The 13,949-nt window shown below is 38.5% G+C and overlaps 1 protein-coding gene across 1 annotated transcript; it reads left to right on the forward strand.

Annotated features, from left to right (window-relative positions):
• Positions 1-4,815: 4,815 nt before the first annotated feature.
• Positions 4,816-12,224, forward strand: LOC149290600 (nucleoporin NUP35-like). The gene is made up of 8 exons (XM_089488510.1): positions 4,816-4,972; positions 8,128-8,255; positions 8,409-8,469; positions 9,552-9,693; positions 11,468-11,537; positions 11,622-11,750; positions 11,836-11,976; positions 12,147-12,224. The coding sequence occupies exons 1-8, from the start codon at positions 4,825-4,827 to the stop codon at positions 12,222-12,224; spliced, it is 897 nt and encodes a 298-aa protein (XP_089344636.1). The 5' UTR covers positions 4,816-4,824.
• Positions 12,225-13,949: the final 1,725 nt, after the last annotated feature.

The raw sequence follows: 13,949 nt of genomic DNA on the forward strand, positions 1-13,949 counted from the left end.
ACTGCGGTTTCTTTTTGCTGTTACCCATACAAGGTCTTGTCATCTAGGGAAAGGGAGGGGGTCAGACGTGCGAGCCAAATATGCCATGTGTATGTAGAAAGTGCATCCATGACTGAATATTAGAGCGACAGACTAGGAAGCGCTTTTATTTATTTGTAAATAGCCCATAATCAAGTACGTGCTTTACGGTTTATGGCCGCATATGGCGGTTCCGTCAGGGGTGTATCTGGCTGTTCACGGAGTCATCTCCCGCGGGTATTTTGACACTGCTAATGAGTGCTGTTAAAGCCGTTTCGTCTGCTGAATAAACCGGTCTATGTTTAGAGTAAATACAGTTAGTATTATTTATACCACGGGAAAGGGATGTCGGTTGGGGCAGCCTCTGTAAGGGTGGGGACGTACTAAACAGCATATTGGGGATGATGGGATGATTGGCTGCAATGTTCAGCACTATCAATAGGTGTCAGTATACTTTTTACACTCATGGTAAATCAAAGTATGTTCTTTTTGGTAGTTCTTGATACTAAGTTGCAATGAATACATTGCAAAAAGAAGCTGCAAATGTTTAACTGTTTACTTGCTGAAATATATACAGTTTTATAACGGAATCATGGTAAATTATATAGAAATAATAAACATTTTAAGTAATCAACATATTGATATAATATGGTACATGTATGTGCAAACACCATATTTTACCTGTTTTGATTGGCACAATATGGGAATATATATTATTATTATTTTTATATGGGGATTATGGGTGGCATATTATAGTTTCACATGCTAAGGAACACATTTGACCCATTTCTGATAAGAATATGGGAATATTATTTTTACATGGGGATTATGGGTGGCATATTATAGTTTCACATGCTAAGGAACATATTTGACCCATTTCGGATAAGAATATGGGTATACTCATTTTTTTACATGGGAATTATGGGTGGAATATTATATTTACACATGCTAAGGAACACATTTGACCTGTTTTTGATAAGAATATGGCTATAAATATTTTTTTACATGGGGATTGTGGGTGGAATATTATAGTTACACATGCTAAATAACACATTTGACCTTTTTCTAAAAGAATATGGCTATAAATGTTTTTTTACATGGGGATTATGGGTGGAATATCATGGTTACAGATGCCAAGGAACAAATTTGACCTTTGTCTGATAGGAATATGGGAGTATTATTATTTTTACATGGGGATTATGGGTGGAATAACACATTTGACCCATTTCTGATAAGAATATGGGTATAATATTTTTTACATGGGGATTATGGGTGGAATATTATAGTTACAGATGCTAAGGAACGTATTTCACCTGTTTCTGATAAGAATATGGGTATAATTATTTTTTACGGGGGGGGATTATGGGTGGAATATTATGTGTTCCTTAGCATGTGTAACTATAATATTCCACCCATATTCCCCATGTAAAAAATATTTATAGACATATTCTTATCAGAAATGGGTCAAATATGTTCCTTAGCATGTGTAACTATAATAGTCCACCCATAATCCCCATATAAAAATAATACTCCCATATTCCTTTCAGAAAAAGGTAAAATTTTTTCCTTGGCATCTGTAACCATGATATTCAACCCATAATCCCCATGTAAAAATAATAATATTCCCATAGTTTTATCAGAAATGGGTCAAATGTGTTCCTTGGCATGTGAAACTATAATATTCCACCCATAATCCCCATATAAAAAAAATAATACTCCCATATTCTTATCAGAAATGGGTCAAATATGTTCCTTAGCATGTGTAACTATAATATTCCACCCATATTCCCCTTGTAAAAAATATTTGTAGCCATATTCTTATCAAAAACAGGTCAAATGTGTTCCTTAGCATGTGTAACTATAATATTCCACCCATAATCCCCATGTAAAAAAAATAATTATACCCATATTCTTATCAGAAACGGGTCAAATATGTTCCTTAGCATGTGTAACTATAATATTCCACCCATAATCCCCATGTAAAAATGATAATACTCCCATATTCTTATCAGAAATGGGTCAAATATGTTCCTTAGCATGTGTAAATATAATATTCCACCCATAATCCCCATGTAAAAAAAATAATTATACCCATATTCTTATCAGAAATGGGTCAAATATGTTCCTTAGCATGTGTAACTATAATATTCCACCCATATTCCCCATGTAAAAAAATAATTATACCCATATTCTTATCAGGAATGGGTCAAATATGTTCCTTAGCATGTATAACTATAATATTCCACCCATATTTCCCAATATAAAATATGAGTATACCCATATTCTTATCCGAAACAGGTCAAATATGTTCCTTAGCATGTGTAACTATAATATTCCACCCATAATCCCCATGTAAAAATAATAATAATATATATTCCCATATTGTGCCAATCAAAACAGGTAAAATATGCTGTTTGCACATACATGTACCATATTATATCAATATGTTGATTACTTAAAATGTTTCTATTATTTCTATAGAATTTACCATGATTCCGTTATAAAACTGTATATATTTCAGCAAGTAAATAGTTAAACATTTGCATCTTATTTTTGCAATGTATTCGTTGCAACTTAGTATCAAGAACTACCAAAAAGAACATACTTTGCTTTACCATGAGTGTAAAAAGTATACTGACACCTATTGATAGTGCTGAACATTGCAGCCAATCATCCCATCATCCCCAATATGCTGTTTAGTACGTCCCGTAAGGGTGGCTGAGATCAGTTCGAGTGTTGGAGAAGAATGGAAACCCAGGTGGGGTCTCTGATCACGCCTTTGCTGGCTGATCACACACTGATCAACAAAGGGGGCTATGTAGCCTCTGCTTGTTAAGTGTAGAGGAGCTTCTTCCAAGCTAATCAAAATGCAATAAGTAGGAAGTTATATTACTTCAAAGGGGTCCCCAGCATATAAAAGGTGATCACTTGCTGTATTGCACCAGGAACAGTTAAAATAAGAAACTGAGTAAAGATGAAATGTGTGTGGTGTGTTACTCTTATCTGAAATTGTAGTAAAACCTCTATCTACACTCCAGCCATCATGCTCTTTAATGCATCTGATAGCTGTGTGGGGCCCCCTTGCAAATGCATGGGGGGATTATGCTGAGTCTTATTAAACAGAGCAACTCTTGTATTCGCTTTTCAACCTGGCCAATGTTAAGTCAATTCTACCCTAGTAGACTTTTTCTGTTAAAGTAACAGTTTGAGGTCTGATTTGGCAGATGTTTCTCAGGTGTAGGGGGCAGGATTCTATGATGGCTACTAACTTGATCAGTTGGATAAATTGTGGAAAAATGGGATGATGGAATACTGTAACCTTGGATGTAGAGTTGTTGGGGATATAATTCCAAAAAAAGACTCCCTCAGAGCAGAGTAAATAAGGTCTGTAAAGGAAATCTATATCATGTCCACCTAAAGGTGTCACTGGAACCCGAAGGAAGATATTGGTTGTCCAAGGGAAGAGGTGCATATGGTGAAAAGGGACCTCTGGGCAGTCTTAAAACTGGTCTCTTGTTGTGGTATTTCTTCCTTTATGTTAATTCCCTATATGTATTTAACTGTTTCTATCATATCCCCCTGTCATATGACTGTACAACAGGTATTGCTAATACCTCTCCCTATACATCCAAGCATTCTGCTAGCATTTCTGGCTGCCCTATTACTTTATCTTCCTACCTTTTTAAGTCCTCTGAAATAACTGCCCCAAAATACCTTTCCTCGGATGTTGAGGTTAGCACCAAATATTCTATCCTATGCCCTAGGTGCATTATCTTGCATTCATGTTAAACGTCTTTTGCCGCAGCTTTGACCATTTTCCCAGTTTACCTAAATCCATTTGATGTACCACTGGTAACGAGACCTTCCTCTGGATATACTCAAATGACTACAACGCTCAGCAACTGCCAAATCCATTCAACAATATTGGCATCTAAACTCAGAAATTGAAGTTTGATTGAAGTGTGTGGGACAGTGTCAAGACCCTTACCGAAATCTAGATCTACAATGTCTACTGCACCACCTTGATTAATTAATTTATTCACCAAATCAATAAGATTAATTTGGCATGATCTTCTTAGTTGCTCAGCAATCATATCCCTTAACATAGTTTCCCTACTATAGATGTAAGACTTCTGTTCTGTGACTACTCCCATTAACAATGATTGGTTAAATAAATCGGTTTACTAAGCTTTTAGTAGCTTTGGGTGAGTCCCATCAGCTCCCATCACCTTTTTGTCTTAGACAGCTGAAATACCCTGAGTTATTTGGGACTGGTTAGCAGCCCCCAGTCAAGTAGACATAACATAGCAATTTGACTTCCGGAAACGGGTTAAGTATGTATTTTCGTCCACGTGCAACCCAGGGTATTTCATTGTACGCATTTAGACACTTGTCATGCAGTTGTTTGGCCGTCAGTCTCTGGCTGCAATTAGCTACTGTCGGTGACAGTGGTGAGGGATGTAATATTATATCCTACATTATAGGCTGGTTTTTCAGGGACGTAATGTCCTCTGTCTTTAAGGTTTGAGTCTTTACAGCATGAAAAAAAATGGGCAGAATCATTATCAATGGTTTCTATATGCTCAGAAAAGTGACAAGCAGCAGGTAGTGGGGTTGTTTTTCTGCTTCAAATGCCAGCCAAAGAAAATATATATATTAAGTTTAAAAATTAAGATGAATTCCTTCTCCCAACTTGCTGAGTTTTGTGATCTTGAAGACTACCTTTTAATTCCAAACAGTATGAAGCACTACATGATGTGCCCCCTTTTTTCACATTAGCTTTTTTACTTTACAGGTTGTGAACCAATGGCGCTTGGATCCCCAACATCTCCAAAACCTGGCACCAATGCCCAGTTTTTGCCAGGCTTTTTAATGGGGGACATACCTATACCTACCACACCACAGCCCCGACCATCATTAGGCATTATGGAGATGCGATCACCGATACTTTCACGTAAGATGCACATGTTTGTGTGTTTGTTTTTTTTTGTTTTTGCTGAGTAGGAACATTTCAGTAAATATACTGCCGCTACACGGGAGATCAGGCTGTCAAACAGTTTGACAGCCTGGACTCCCCCTATCAGCAGAAGCCAGCATCGCTGGCTTTCTGCTGTCCGATCTCATGTAACAGTTTCCGGCACGAACACCAGAAAACTGTTACATTTTTAAATGCCTGATCGGGCATTCCCTTCCCGGTCGCGTCACTGCTGACATCACCTGGAAGATCATTGGAGGACAGGATATCCCCTGCAAGGTCTGTCCAGACCCTGTTGTGATATCCGATTGCTCCGATGAGGCACCAATCACTGTGATCTCTATGCGAGTCTGTGGGGACTTGCATAGAGATTAGTGTGATCGATGCAGATGTGATGTTTCTCACATGCTGAAACACAAAACGAAGGGGAAAAAATGGTTAGTGATTTAAAAAAAAAATAAAAAAAATTCAACAGTTAACGAAGTGTCATTGTAACATCGCTGGCATTAATAACCTGTTCAAGATGTCCCTAAGAGGACATCCTAACCATTAAAAAAAATGTTTTTAAAAAAGATATAAAAAAAAAACCAAAACAAAAAAAAAAACCCTTGGATCACATTGCCCTAATACAACATCTAAAAAGTATAACCCTCCTGCCCCCAATCACAACCCCCCCCCCCCAAACCTGCCATAAGCATAAAAATTCTACAAATATACACCTTATAGTATGTTCGTATACTACTTTCTGGGAAAGTATGGAAAATCTATATAAATCGGGTATTTCTGAAATCAGGACACCTGAATTGATAAACTTGGAGGGGATTTTCCATCACTTTACCTAGTCTTGTGAGGATTCAGAGGGGAAGAAAAATTAGGGTTTTCTAGTTTTTGCTAAATATCTCATGCTAAAACTTCAGTTTAGGGCTGCAACTAACGATTATTTTCATAATCGATTAGTTGGCCGATTATTTTTTCGATTAATCGGGTAAAAAAAGAAAATATGCAAATTTTTCGTTTATTTTAAATAAAAACGTATAATTTACAATGGCATTTCACGATTCGCCTTCTTATTTTACTGACATAATAATTAAAGCTATATTTTAACAAGAACTCAAAAAATACCAAAAAAAGCTTTACTAGTAAATATTCATGTAAACTATTTTTGCCCAGTTATGCACATCTCACCCCCAGCTTGCCTCTCTGTCCCAGAAATGCATATCAGGAGGGGTATAAGGCATATCAGGGGACAGAGTGGCATATAGGAGGTATAAGGGGATACCTCCTATATGCCACTGTCCCCTGATATGCCTTATAGCCCCCTATATGCCACTGATATGCCACTTTGTCCCCTAATATGCCACTGTGCCCCCTGATATGCCTTATAGCCCCATATATGCCACTGTGCCCTCCTGATATGCCTTATAGCCCCCTATATACCTTTACCCTTGATATGCCACCATGCCCCGATATGCCTTTTACCCCTATATGCCACTGAGATGCCACTGTGCCCCCTGATATGCCTTATAGTGCCTTCATGCCACTGTCCCCCCTGATACACCTTATAGCCCCTTTATGCCACTGTCCCCCCTGATACACCTTATAGCGCCTTCATGCCACTGTCCCCCCTGATACGCCTTATAGCCCCTTTATGCCACTGTCCCCCCTGATATGCCTTATAGCCCCTTTATGCCACTGTCCCCCCTGATATGCCTTATAGCCACTTTATGCCATTATGCCCCCCCGATATAAGAAAAACTGACATCACTAAAATTGTTTTTTATATTTATATTTATTAAATATAGACAAAAAAAAAATACACAATACAATATAAATATATATAAATATATGGACAATAAATCAAATATTATAGACATAAAAAAAAACACAAATGCACATAATTAATAGATCCCGCAAAAATTCTACCTGCCCCACCAGGGCAACAGAAGAAACACAGGGCAAATGAGCATAAAAATAAAGATAATACTTACCCAGTGCTGCTTACTTGTCCTGTTTTTCTTCTGTTGATATATTAACCCCTGGTGGGGCAGGTGGAAGTGGCAGCGAGATGAAGTACCGGAGGTTGCGCACATCGCCCACTTAAATCCAAATCCCCTGCAGGCGCTGCAGCGGGACCTGGATCCTCTCCGGCAGCCGGTAGGGGTCTGTGCGTGTGCGCAGACAGCCGCTTCTCCCCTCCGCTTCCGTTGGGGCTTCCATGATGGAAGCCGCACCGGAAGGTCACATGACGCCGGGTTCAGTAATAGAAGCCCCGGCGGAAGTGGAGGGGAGAAGCGGAAGGGGAGAAGCGGAGGATGTCTGTGTGTTTTGCACAGACCCTCACCGGGTGGCAGAGAGGATCCAGGTCTCCTGCAGCTTTGCGGGGGGTCTGGATTCTACAGTTATAATCCGATCTCTGTTTGAGATCGGATTATAGAAGGACGGGAGTTTTTCAGAGCGTTTGCTCTGAAAAACAATTTTATAAATCGATTCAACTAATCGATTATGAAAATCGTTGACAACGATTTTCATAATCGATTATCGATTTTATCGATTAGTTGTTGCAGCCCTACTTCAGTTCATCAACTAACCATGGTATCAAAAGAAAGCTCTATCTCTCATTGAAAAAAAATATATAGCTTACATGAGTACACTGTTCGCAAAAAAGAATAATCGCTGAACAGACATACCGCAAAAAAATGGAAAAATTGCTCCCTCCTTTGAGGTACCAAAAACACTTGGTACTGAAGAGGTTAATTAAAAAGTATAAAAAAGATAGTGGGCTAACATTTACCAATTTTGTTGAATGATAAAAGGCTAAGGCATATGGTGGAGAGTTAATACAGAATGGCTGCAAGAGCCAGGACAATAGACAAGTACAGACTTGCAGCAGAAACCAACCATGTTTGCAAACTAAGGTTTGCTTTGTTAAAATTTGTAGAGGCTTCCATCTGAAGATGTCCATTTGTTTCTCCTGTTTTTGGTCCACCAAAAGCCAACCATTGACTAAAGAAACATTTTCATGGACCAACACAGCTATTTCTCTTTTCTTTTATTAAGTTCTGGAAATATTTTATACGGTTTGTTGTGATGTATAAATTATGTTGATGTGTTGTCCTGTGTGTTTTTCTGTTTAGGTAGATCTCCTCCTCAGCCTGTAGTTCCAACCCACAAAGACAAAAGTGGTGCACCCCCAGTTAGAAGCATTTATGATGAAATTCCAAGTCCTTGTCTTGGTTCCACACCTTTAACTACAAGAAAGCCAGTAAGGAATGGGCTTATTTTCTCAAAAAATGTAACCTGGGCAGATTCTAGTTTAATGTGTATTAGTGGACATTGATGTTTCTGTTTAATCGTGAAATAATGATGTTGATTCTGGCATTACATGTATGTGATTTTTGCTCTTATCTTCTTGTAGGCCGGCTTTTCTGTTTTGCAGACTCCGTTGTCTGGGGCCATGCCATCAACTCCAGGGACAGGTATGAACCTGAGACCGCAAAGCCGGAAATGTTTGTCTAATTTAGTTCTGTAAACTTAAAATGTGGTGTTTTTATTAGCCTTGGTTACAGCACTGAAATGTTTTCTATGGAACATTCTAAAAATATTTGACACCAATTCTGAAATGTTCAGTATATTGTCAGTAGATGTCCCTGTTGTGCCACATAGCAAAAGCTTTTGTGAAGGGTTTTTTTATACCTCAGTGTAGACTCTGCTACCTGTTAAAGTAATATAAATGCTATAAAAGATTACTTATTAAATGAAAAGGCGTATACCCTTGTAACGGCTGGGTAAAAAGATGTAAAACTATTATTGCATACCCAGAGTTGGTTGAACATATCCTTAGAAATGTTATTGCATACTTAGATTTGTACAAATGGACCATACAGGATTCTGACAAATTTAAAAGGGTATTCTACAACTAAATTAATTGTCACTCACTCATGCACTCACACTCCCACATTCTTGATAATGTTTAAGGTGAACTTAACTCCAAACACATCCTCTCCCCGTTCCGTGTGCCCGGGACCTCTGCCATTTTGCGCAGGCTCACCTAGAGGCCAGAACAGACAGATTCTCTGACAGTGCATAGTAACGGGTCTGCTGTTAGAAATGTGTGGCCAGGACAATACCCTCTTTGTTACCCCCATTTTTCCTTGGGGCTCACTATGTGAAGAAAAGGCCATCTGCCTCTTGTGAAGCCTATATATCTATATCCATCTCTTACTCTGCACATATATTTAACACAAAGGGAACTACCAGTTTTTGGGACACTACATGCATACTCTAACACTGACGGCTTCAGTGTGTGTAAATATAACGTTAGTCCATGTGGAAAAGACGGGCTGTTCACAAATAATGCTTACAGCTTATTTTATAATAGTTAATAAATGCCCTTGTATGTATTGCATATTTTGTTCAAAAGTATACTATTTTACTATAAACTGTACTTGCATTCTGTTGAGAAGAGTGGGTGTTTACTTTTATTAACAATTTATTTCAAAATGGTAAACCGTAATTTTAGTATGATCGTCAGCAGTTAGTCTTAACATTTATCCTGCAGCTTCCAGCGTGTTTAGCCCATCAGCTATGGCTCACAGCAGAAAAGCCACCTTTTCACCAGCACAGCTGGATCCCTTTTACACGCAAGGTGAAGCTCTTACTTCGGATGATCAGCTGGATGATACATGGGTAACTGTGTTTGGGTAAGAAGTCTCTCTTGTCTTAGTCTCAATTTAGCACACACTAGTTTTTAAAACTATTCTTGTAGAGGAGTGCCTGCTTTGTTTCCAAACTAGACTTTGTAACCTGTACTGAACTAGGAGGTCCTCTGGGTAGCACCTCCCAACTACACATGTTCTGCTTAATATATTTCATAATTAATACATTTAGGGGTAACCACATGCATTTTGAAGTTGTGCCTGAGATCTCACACCAGTTGTTGCAAAAGATCTGGAAGGATAACCATATAGAGATTGTGTTTTGGGGTCTTTTCCCCTCCGTCCTGAATATTCTTTTTAAATGTTAATACCTATTCCTGGAGAATATTCTATACCTTACTGTACAGTGTATGTATAATATATAATTTCCTAATATAAATATATATATATATATATATATATATATATATATATATATATATAACATTACCTTAGTCTTGACTAGCATAGTGTAGGGAAACTAGTATGCCAATCTTCTCAAACACACAAGGTCATCCGCCCAGCGTGTCTCTTCTCTTCTGTTCTGTTCAGGCTTTCCCAGAGCACTTCTGCTCCCTTTTCCAGACTGGAGGTGCTCCGGCTCTGTGGGGAGAAGCCTGAACAATGGAGTGGACATAACTGATCTGTCTTCTCATCTATCCACAGTACTTCTGGTCCCAAGCTTTTTGGTTAAGAGATACTCGGCCCGAACAAAAATGTAATAGGCCGGCTTCTGTTATAATTGGGCCTTTGCTGTCTTGCAGTTTATACGAATTACTTGTGTAGTTTCAATTCAGCTTCCTTTCCAAGGCATTTATTCTTAATGTCTCAATTTTTAAAGGGCTTTTTTTATTTATTTTCGGATACAAATTCTCAGTCCAAATTCTGTGGGGTTTTTTTGTTTTTTTTTTCCCTTCTCACACAGTATTATAGCAATTACCTCTTGTTTTGTTTTCTGTATGTGGTTTCTGCTACCTTACTGTGTCCTAATCCAGTTTAAGCTTCCTGGAAGTCTTGTTTGACTTCTGCCTTTAGTTGATTAAACAGCCTGTCTGTAGGAGGTAAAGGGTAGCATAGCATAGAAACATAGCTCATAAGGTTGAAAAAAGACCAAAGTCCATGAAGTTCAACCTATATACATATTGTGTCCCTACTGTGTTGATCCAGAGGAAGGCAAAAAACCCTTATGAAGCAGATGCCAATTGCCCCATACCAGGGGGAAAATTCCTTCCCGACTCCAAATATGGCAATCAGAATAAATCCCTGGATCAACGTTCTGTCCCTATTAATCTAATATCCATAACTTGTAATATTATTGCTTCCAAGAAACACGTCCAGGCTCCTTTTGAACTCTTTTATTGAGTTTACCATCACCACTTCCTCTGGCAGAGAGTTCCATAATCTCACCGCTCTTACTGTAAAGAACCCCCGTCTGTGCTGGTGTAGAAACCTTCTTTCCTCCAGCCGTAGAGGATGTCCCCTTGTTATAGATACGGTCCTGGGAGTGATCTCTGTACTGTCCCCTTATATATTTGTACTGTCAGATTTTTGTAACTGCTGTAATATCCTAATTCCCACTCTTATAAACTCTGATTACATTTATTTGCTGCAAGAAATAAGTGAAATGCGTCTTTGCAAATGTTGTTCCCGTGTGAACTAAGGATATGTTTCATGACTTAACAGTTGGGTTGCTAAAGCAGATTTTACAGATGCACTGAATGTGTGGCGTAACATCTTGATTACAGTGCAGCTTACCAGTTTTGTAATGTATTTGTTTTAGGTTTCCTCAAGCTTCCGCTCCTTATATTTTAGTACAGTTCGCTCTATATGGAAACATAATAAAACATAAGGTAAGTGTTCTTAAACTTATGTTTAATTGACATTCAGAAATCGGTCACTGATTGTCTTAATGGTGCTGTTATTGATGTTTACAGATGTCAAACAGTGGTAACTGGATGCATATACAATATCAGTCCAACTTACAGGCCAGAAAAGCCCTAAGTAAAGACGGGAAAATTTTTGGTGAATGCATTATGATTGGCGTTAAACCATGCATTGATAAGGTAAGTCTGCTAAACAGTTTTTTATTTTTTTTTATTTTCAATTATGTAATATACAATTTACAAAATCAAACTTCTACATCTACAGAGTGTAATGGAAAACTGTCAAAGTCAGATGCAGTCTTCTGTCTGCACCCCATCTGCTGGCACTCCGACACCGCTTACCCCAAAAATAAGCTCTGCAATGAGGCCACTTGCTGCAACTCACAAGGCATCTACTAACAATCAGGTGACACCCCCCCTTATTTTGCAGAATAAATGTGCACTTCACTCCCAAATATCGCCAATATGTTGGCAAATGAGACTTTATACAGGTCTCGGATACCTATACATCCATGTCGTTTTCGTGTAAAATGCTGGAGTTTTTTTACTTGCTAACACTTTGTTTTTTTTTCCCAGGTATTAGTCGACAAGCAGACTCCTCGAAAAGATGAAAGCGTTTTATCAAAAGCAATGGAGTTTGTGTTTGGTTGGTAGCGGTCTGGAAGCAACAACTCCGTTCTGCTGCTACTTTGCGTTATTTGCAATAAAATTTATGAACGGCAGCTCAATGACAATAACTCTCACTAAACATATTTTTGTATGCAATATGAAACTCGTACAGATGAACTTAATTCTTCAGCCAAGACTTACAAACTGTGTTCAATAGAAACCACTGTATATAAAAAACTGTATTATACATATTTTTATGAATGAGGATTTTTTTGCCAAGAAGAGCAGTTTTATCATACTTGTCATTTGTCTGCTGCCACACTGGTCAGTACTGCACTGGGCCACTTTGTAATGTTACCAAATGCACAACTTCCATAACTAAAATACAGCCTGTCTTCTGTTTGTATGTTTTAGGTCAAATTACAAATTGATTTTTTAAATTAATAGTTCACTTTCCATGCATTTTTGTAATTTTACAACTTTTATGATATCAAATAAATTGACAAAATTATTTAGATTCTCTATTGTAGTTTCATCCATGGGAAGGGAGCTAATGCTTTGTCACTTGTGTAGCGTAATGTCTGATTAGACGCACCAGTCGTATGTAGCTTAATGCAAATTGTAGGCGTGTGTCCCCTGATCATTACTCCCCCTTGTATGCATTTGTGCCCTTTTCCTAGCTTGAAAGTAATGCGAACTGCTCAACAAAAAAAATGTGCACTACGCTAACTTCAGTGCAAGTTCTGAGTTTTCAGTGCGTCTTTTTTTCACTGCACAGGTGAGTCTGTCCTGTATAATGTAGGGTCAAAGGCAACTGTGTTTCTCCAGCTCTTGGTGGAGCCTATGTCTCCCCTCCTGCCAGATCCTCCTGGTATTCCTGTTCGGACTGTGCATTCCCTCAAACTCCTAGGTGAGCCATCTCCTCTGTATAAACAAAGCCGGATGACCCTGAGGTAGATGAAACAATGCTGTGAACGCACCCAATAGTGCTGTAAAGGATAAGAGCAATTTTTTTTTAAATTCTGCAATGAAAAAACAGTTAAACTATGAAAAATGAATAAACTCACAAGAGAGGCTACAGTAGTAATGCAAGTACCTCCAAAACCGAGTAAGTCGGCTACCATCGGAACTTAATGACGCAAATCTATAACAAAAACAAAAGCCCACGATAGTCCAGTGGAATGTAGGAAAAATCAACCACGTTGTTTACGTTTGTGAACCTCCCCTGTCTGCTCAGCCATACAACTGAAAAATCAATGCAAAGAAGGTGCTAAGGTGTCCAATTCTAATAAAAGGTCCCTTTTTAAACAGGTGTAACTTACACCAGTAATTTTTAGTCTAGCATCATCTTTAACATCTCCCATAGCGTGCATATAAAACATATAACTGAAGGACTGTTGTCTCTTCTGTAATGCAGGTTCTTGCGGGGGGGAACTGCCAGGCTCTGTGGTATCAGCTAGGAGCTCTAACAGGCCTCAGCCCTGTTGTGATCTCTGGCAAGGGCTTCTTGCCAACCAGCATCTGAACATGTGTGGGTGGTCATGATGTTTTTTTTTTTTTTTTTGGTCTGGCTACATTATACACTTTGGTACCTTATCTTTTGTGCCTTAACCTAAGTATGCTCTTTTTGTTTTTGTTTTAATTTTATTTTTTATATTGGGCAAGACTCCAGTAGCACACCTACTCACACCAGCCCCAAAAAGCTGACTAGACCTCTTTTGCTCTTCCTGTAATGAGACCAAGTCTTTGTATAGTCGGAATCATGGATGA

Source organism: Sceloporus occidentalis, unplaced genomic scaffold (assembly GCF_023333645.1).
Source record: "Sceloporus occidentalis isolate IW3139 unplaced genomic scaffold, rSceOcc1.0.p SCAF_38, whole genome shotgun sequence".
NCBI classification, from domain to species: Eukaryota; Metazoa; Chordata; class Lepidosauria; order Squamata; family Phrynosomatidae; genus Sceloporus; species Sceloporus occidentalis.

Excerpts from the sequence above, each read along its gene's own strand:
- LOC149290600 (XM_089488510.1), top strand. The coding sequence starts at position 4,825 with ATGGCGCTTGGATCCCCAACATCTCCAAAACCTGGCACCAATGCCCAG. Across the intron at positions 8,256-8,408 it reads CTTTAACTACAAGAAAGCCA|GCCGGCTTTTCTGTTTTGCA; the intron begins GTAAGGAATGGG and ends ATCTTCTTGTAG. Across the intron at positions 11,538-11,621 it reads GAAACATAATAAAACATAAG|ATGTCAAACAGTGGTAACTG; the intron begins GTAAGTGTTCTT and ends TGATGTTTACAG.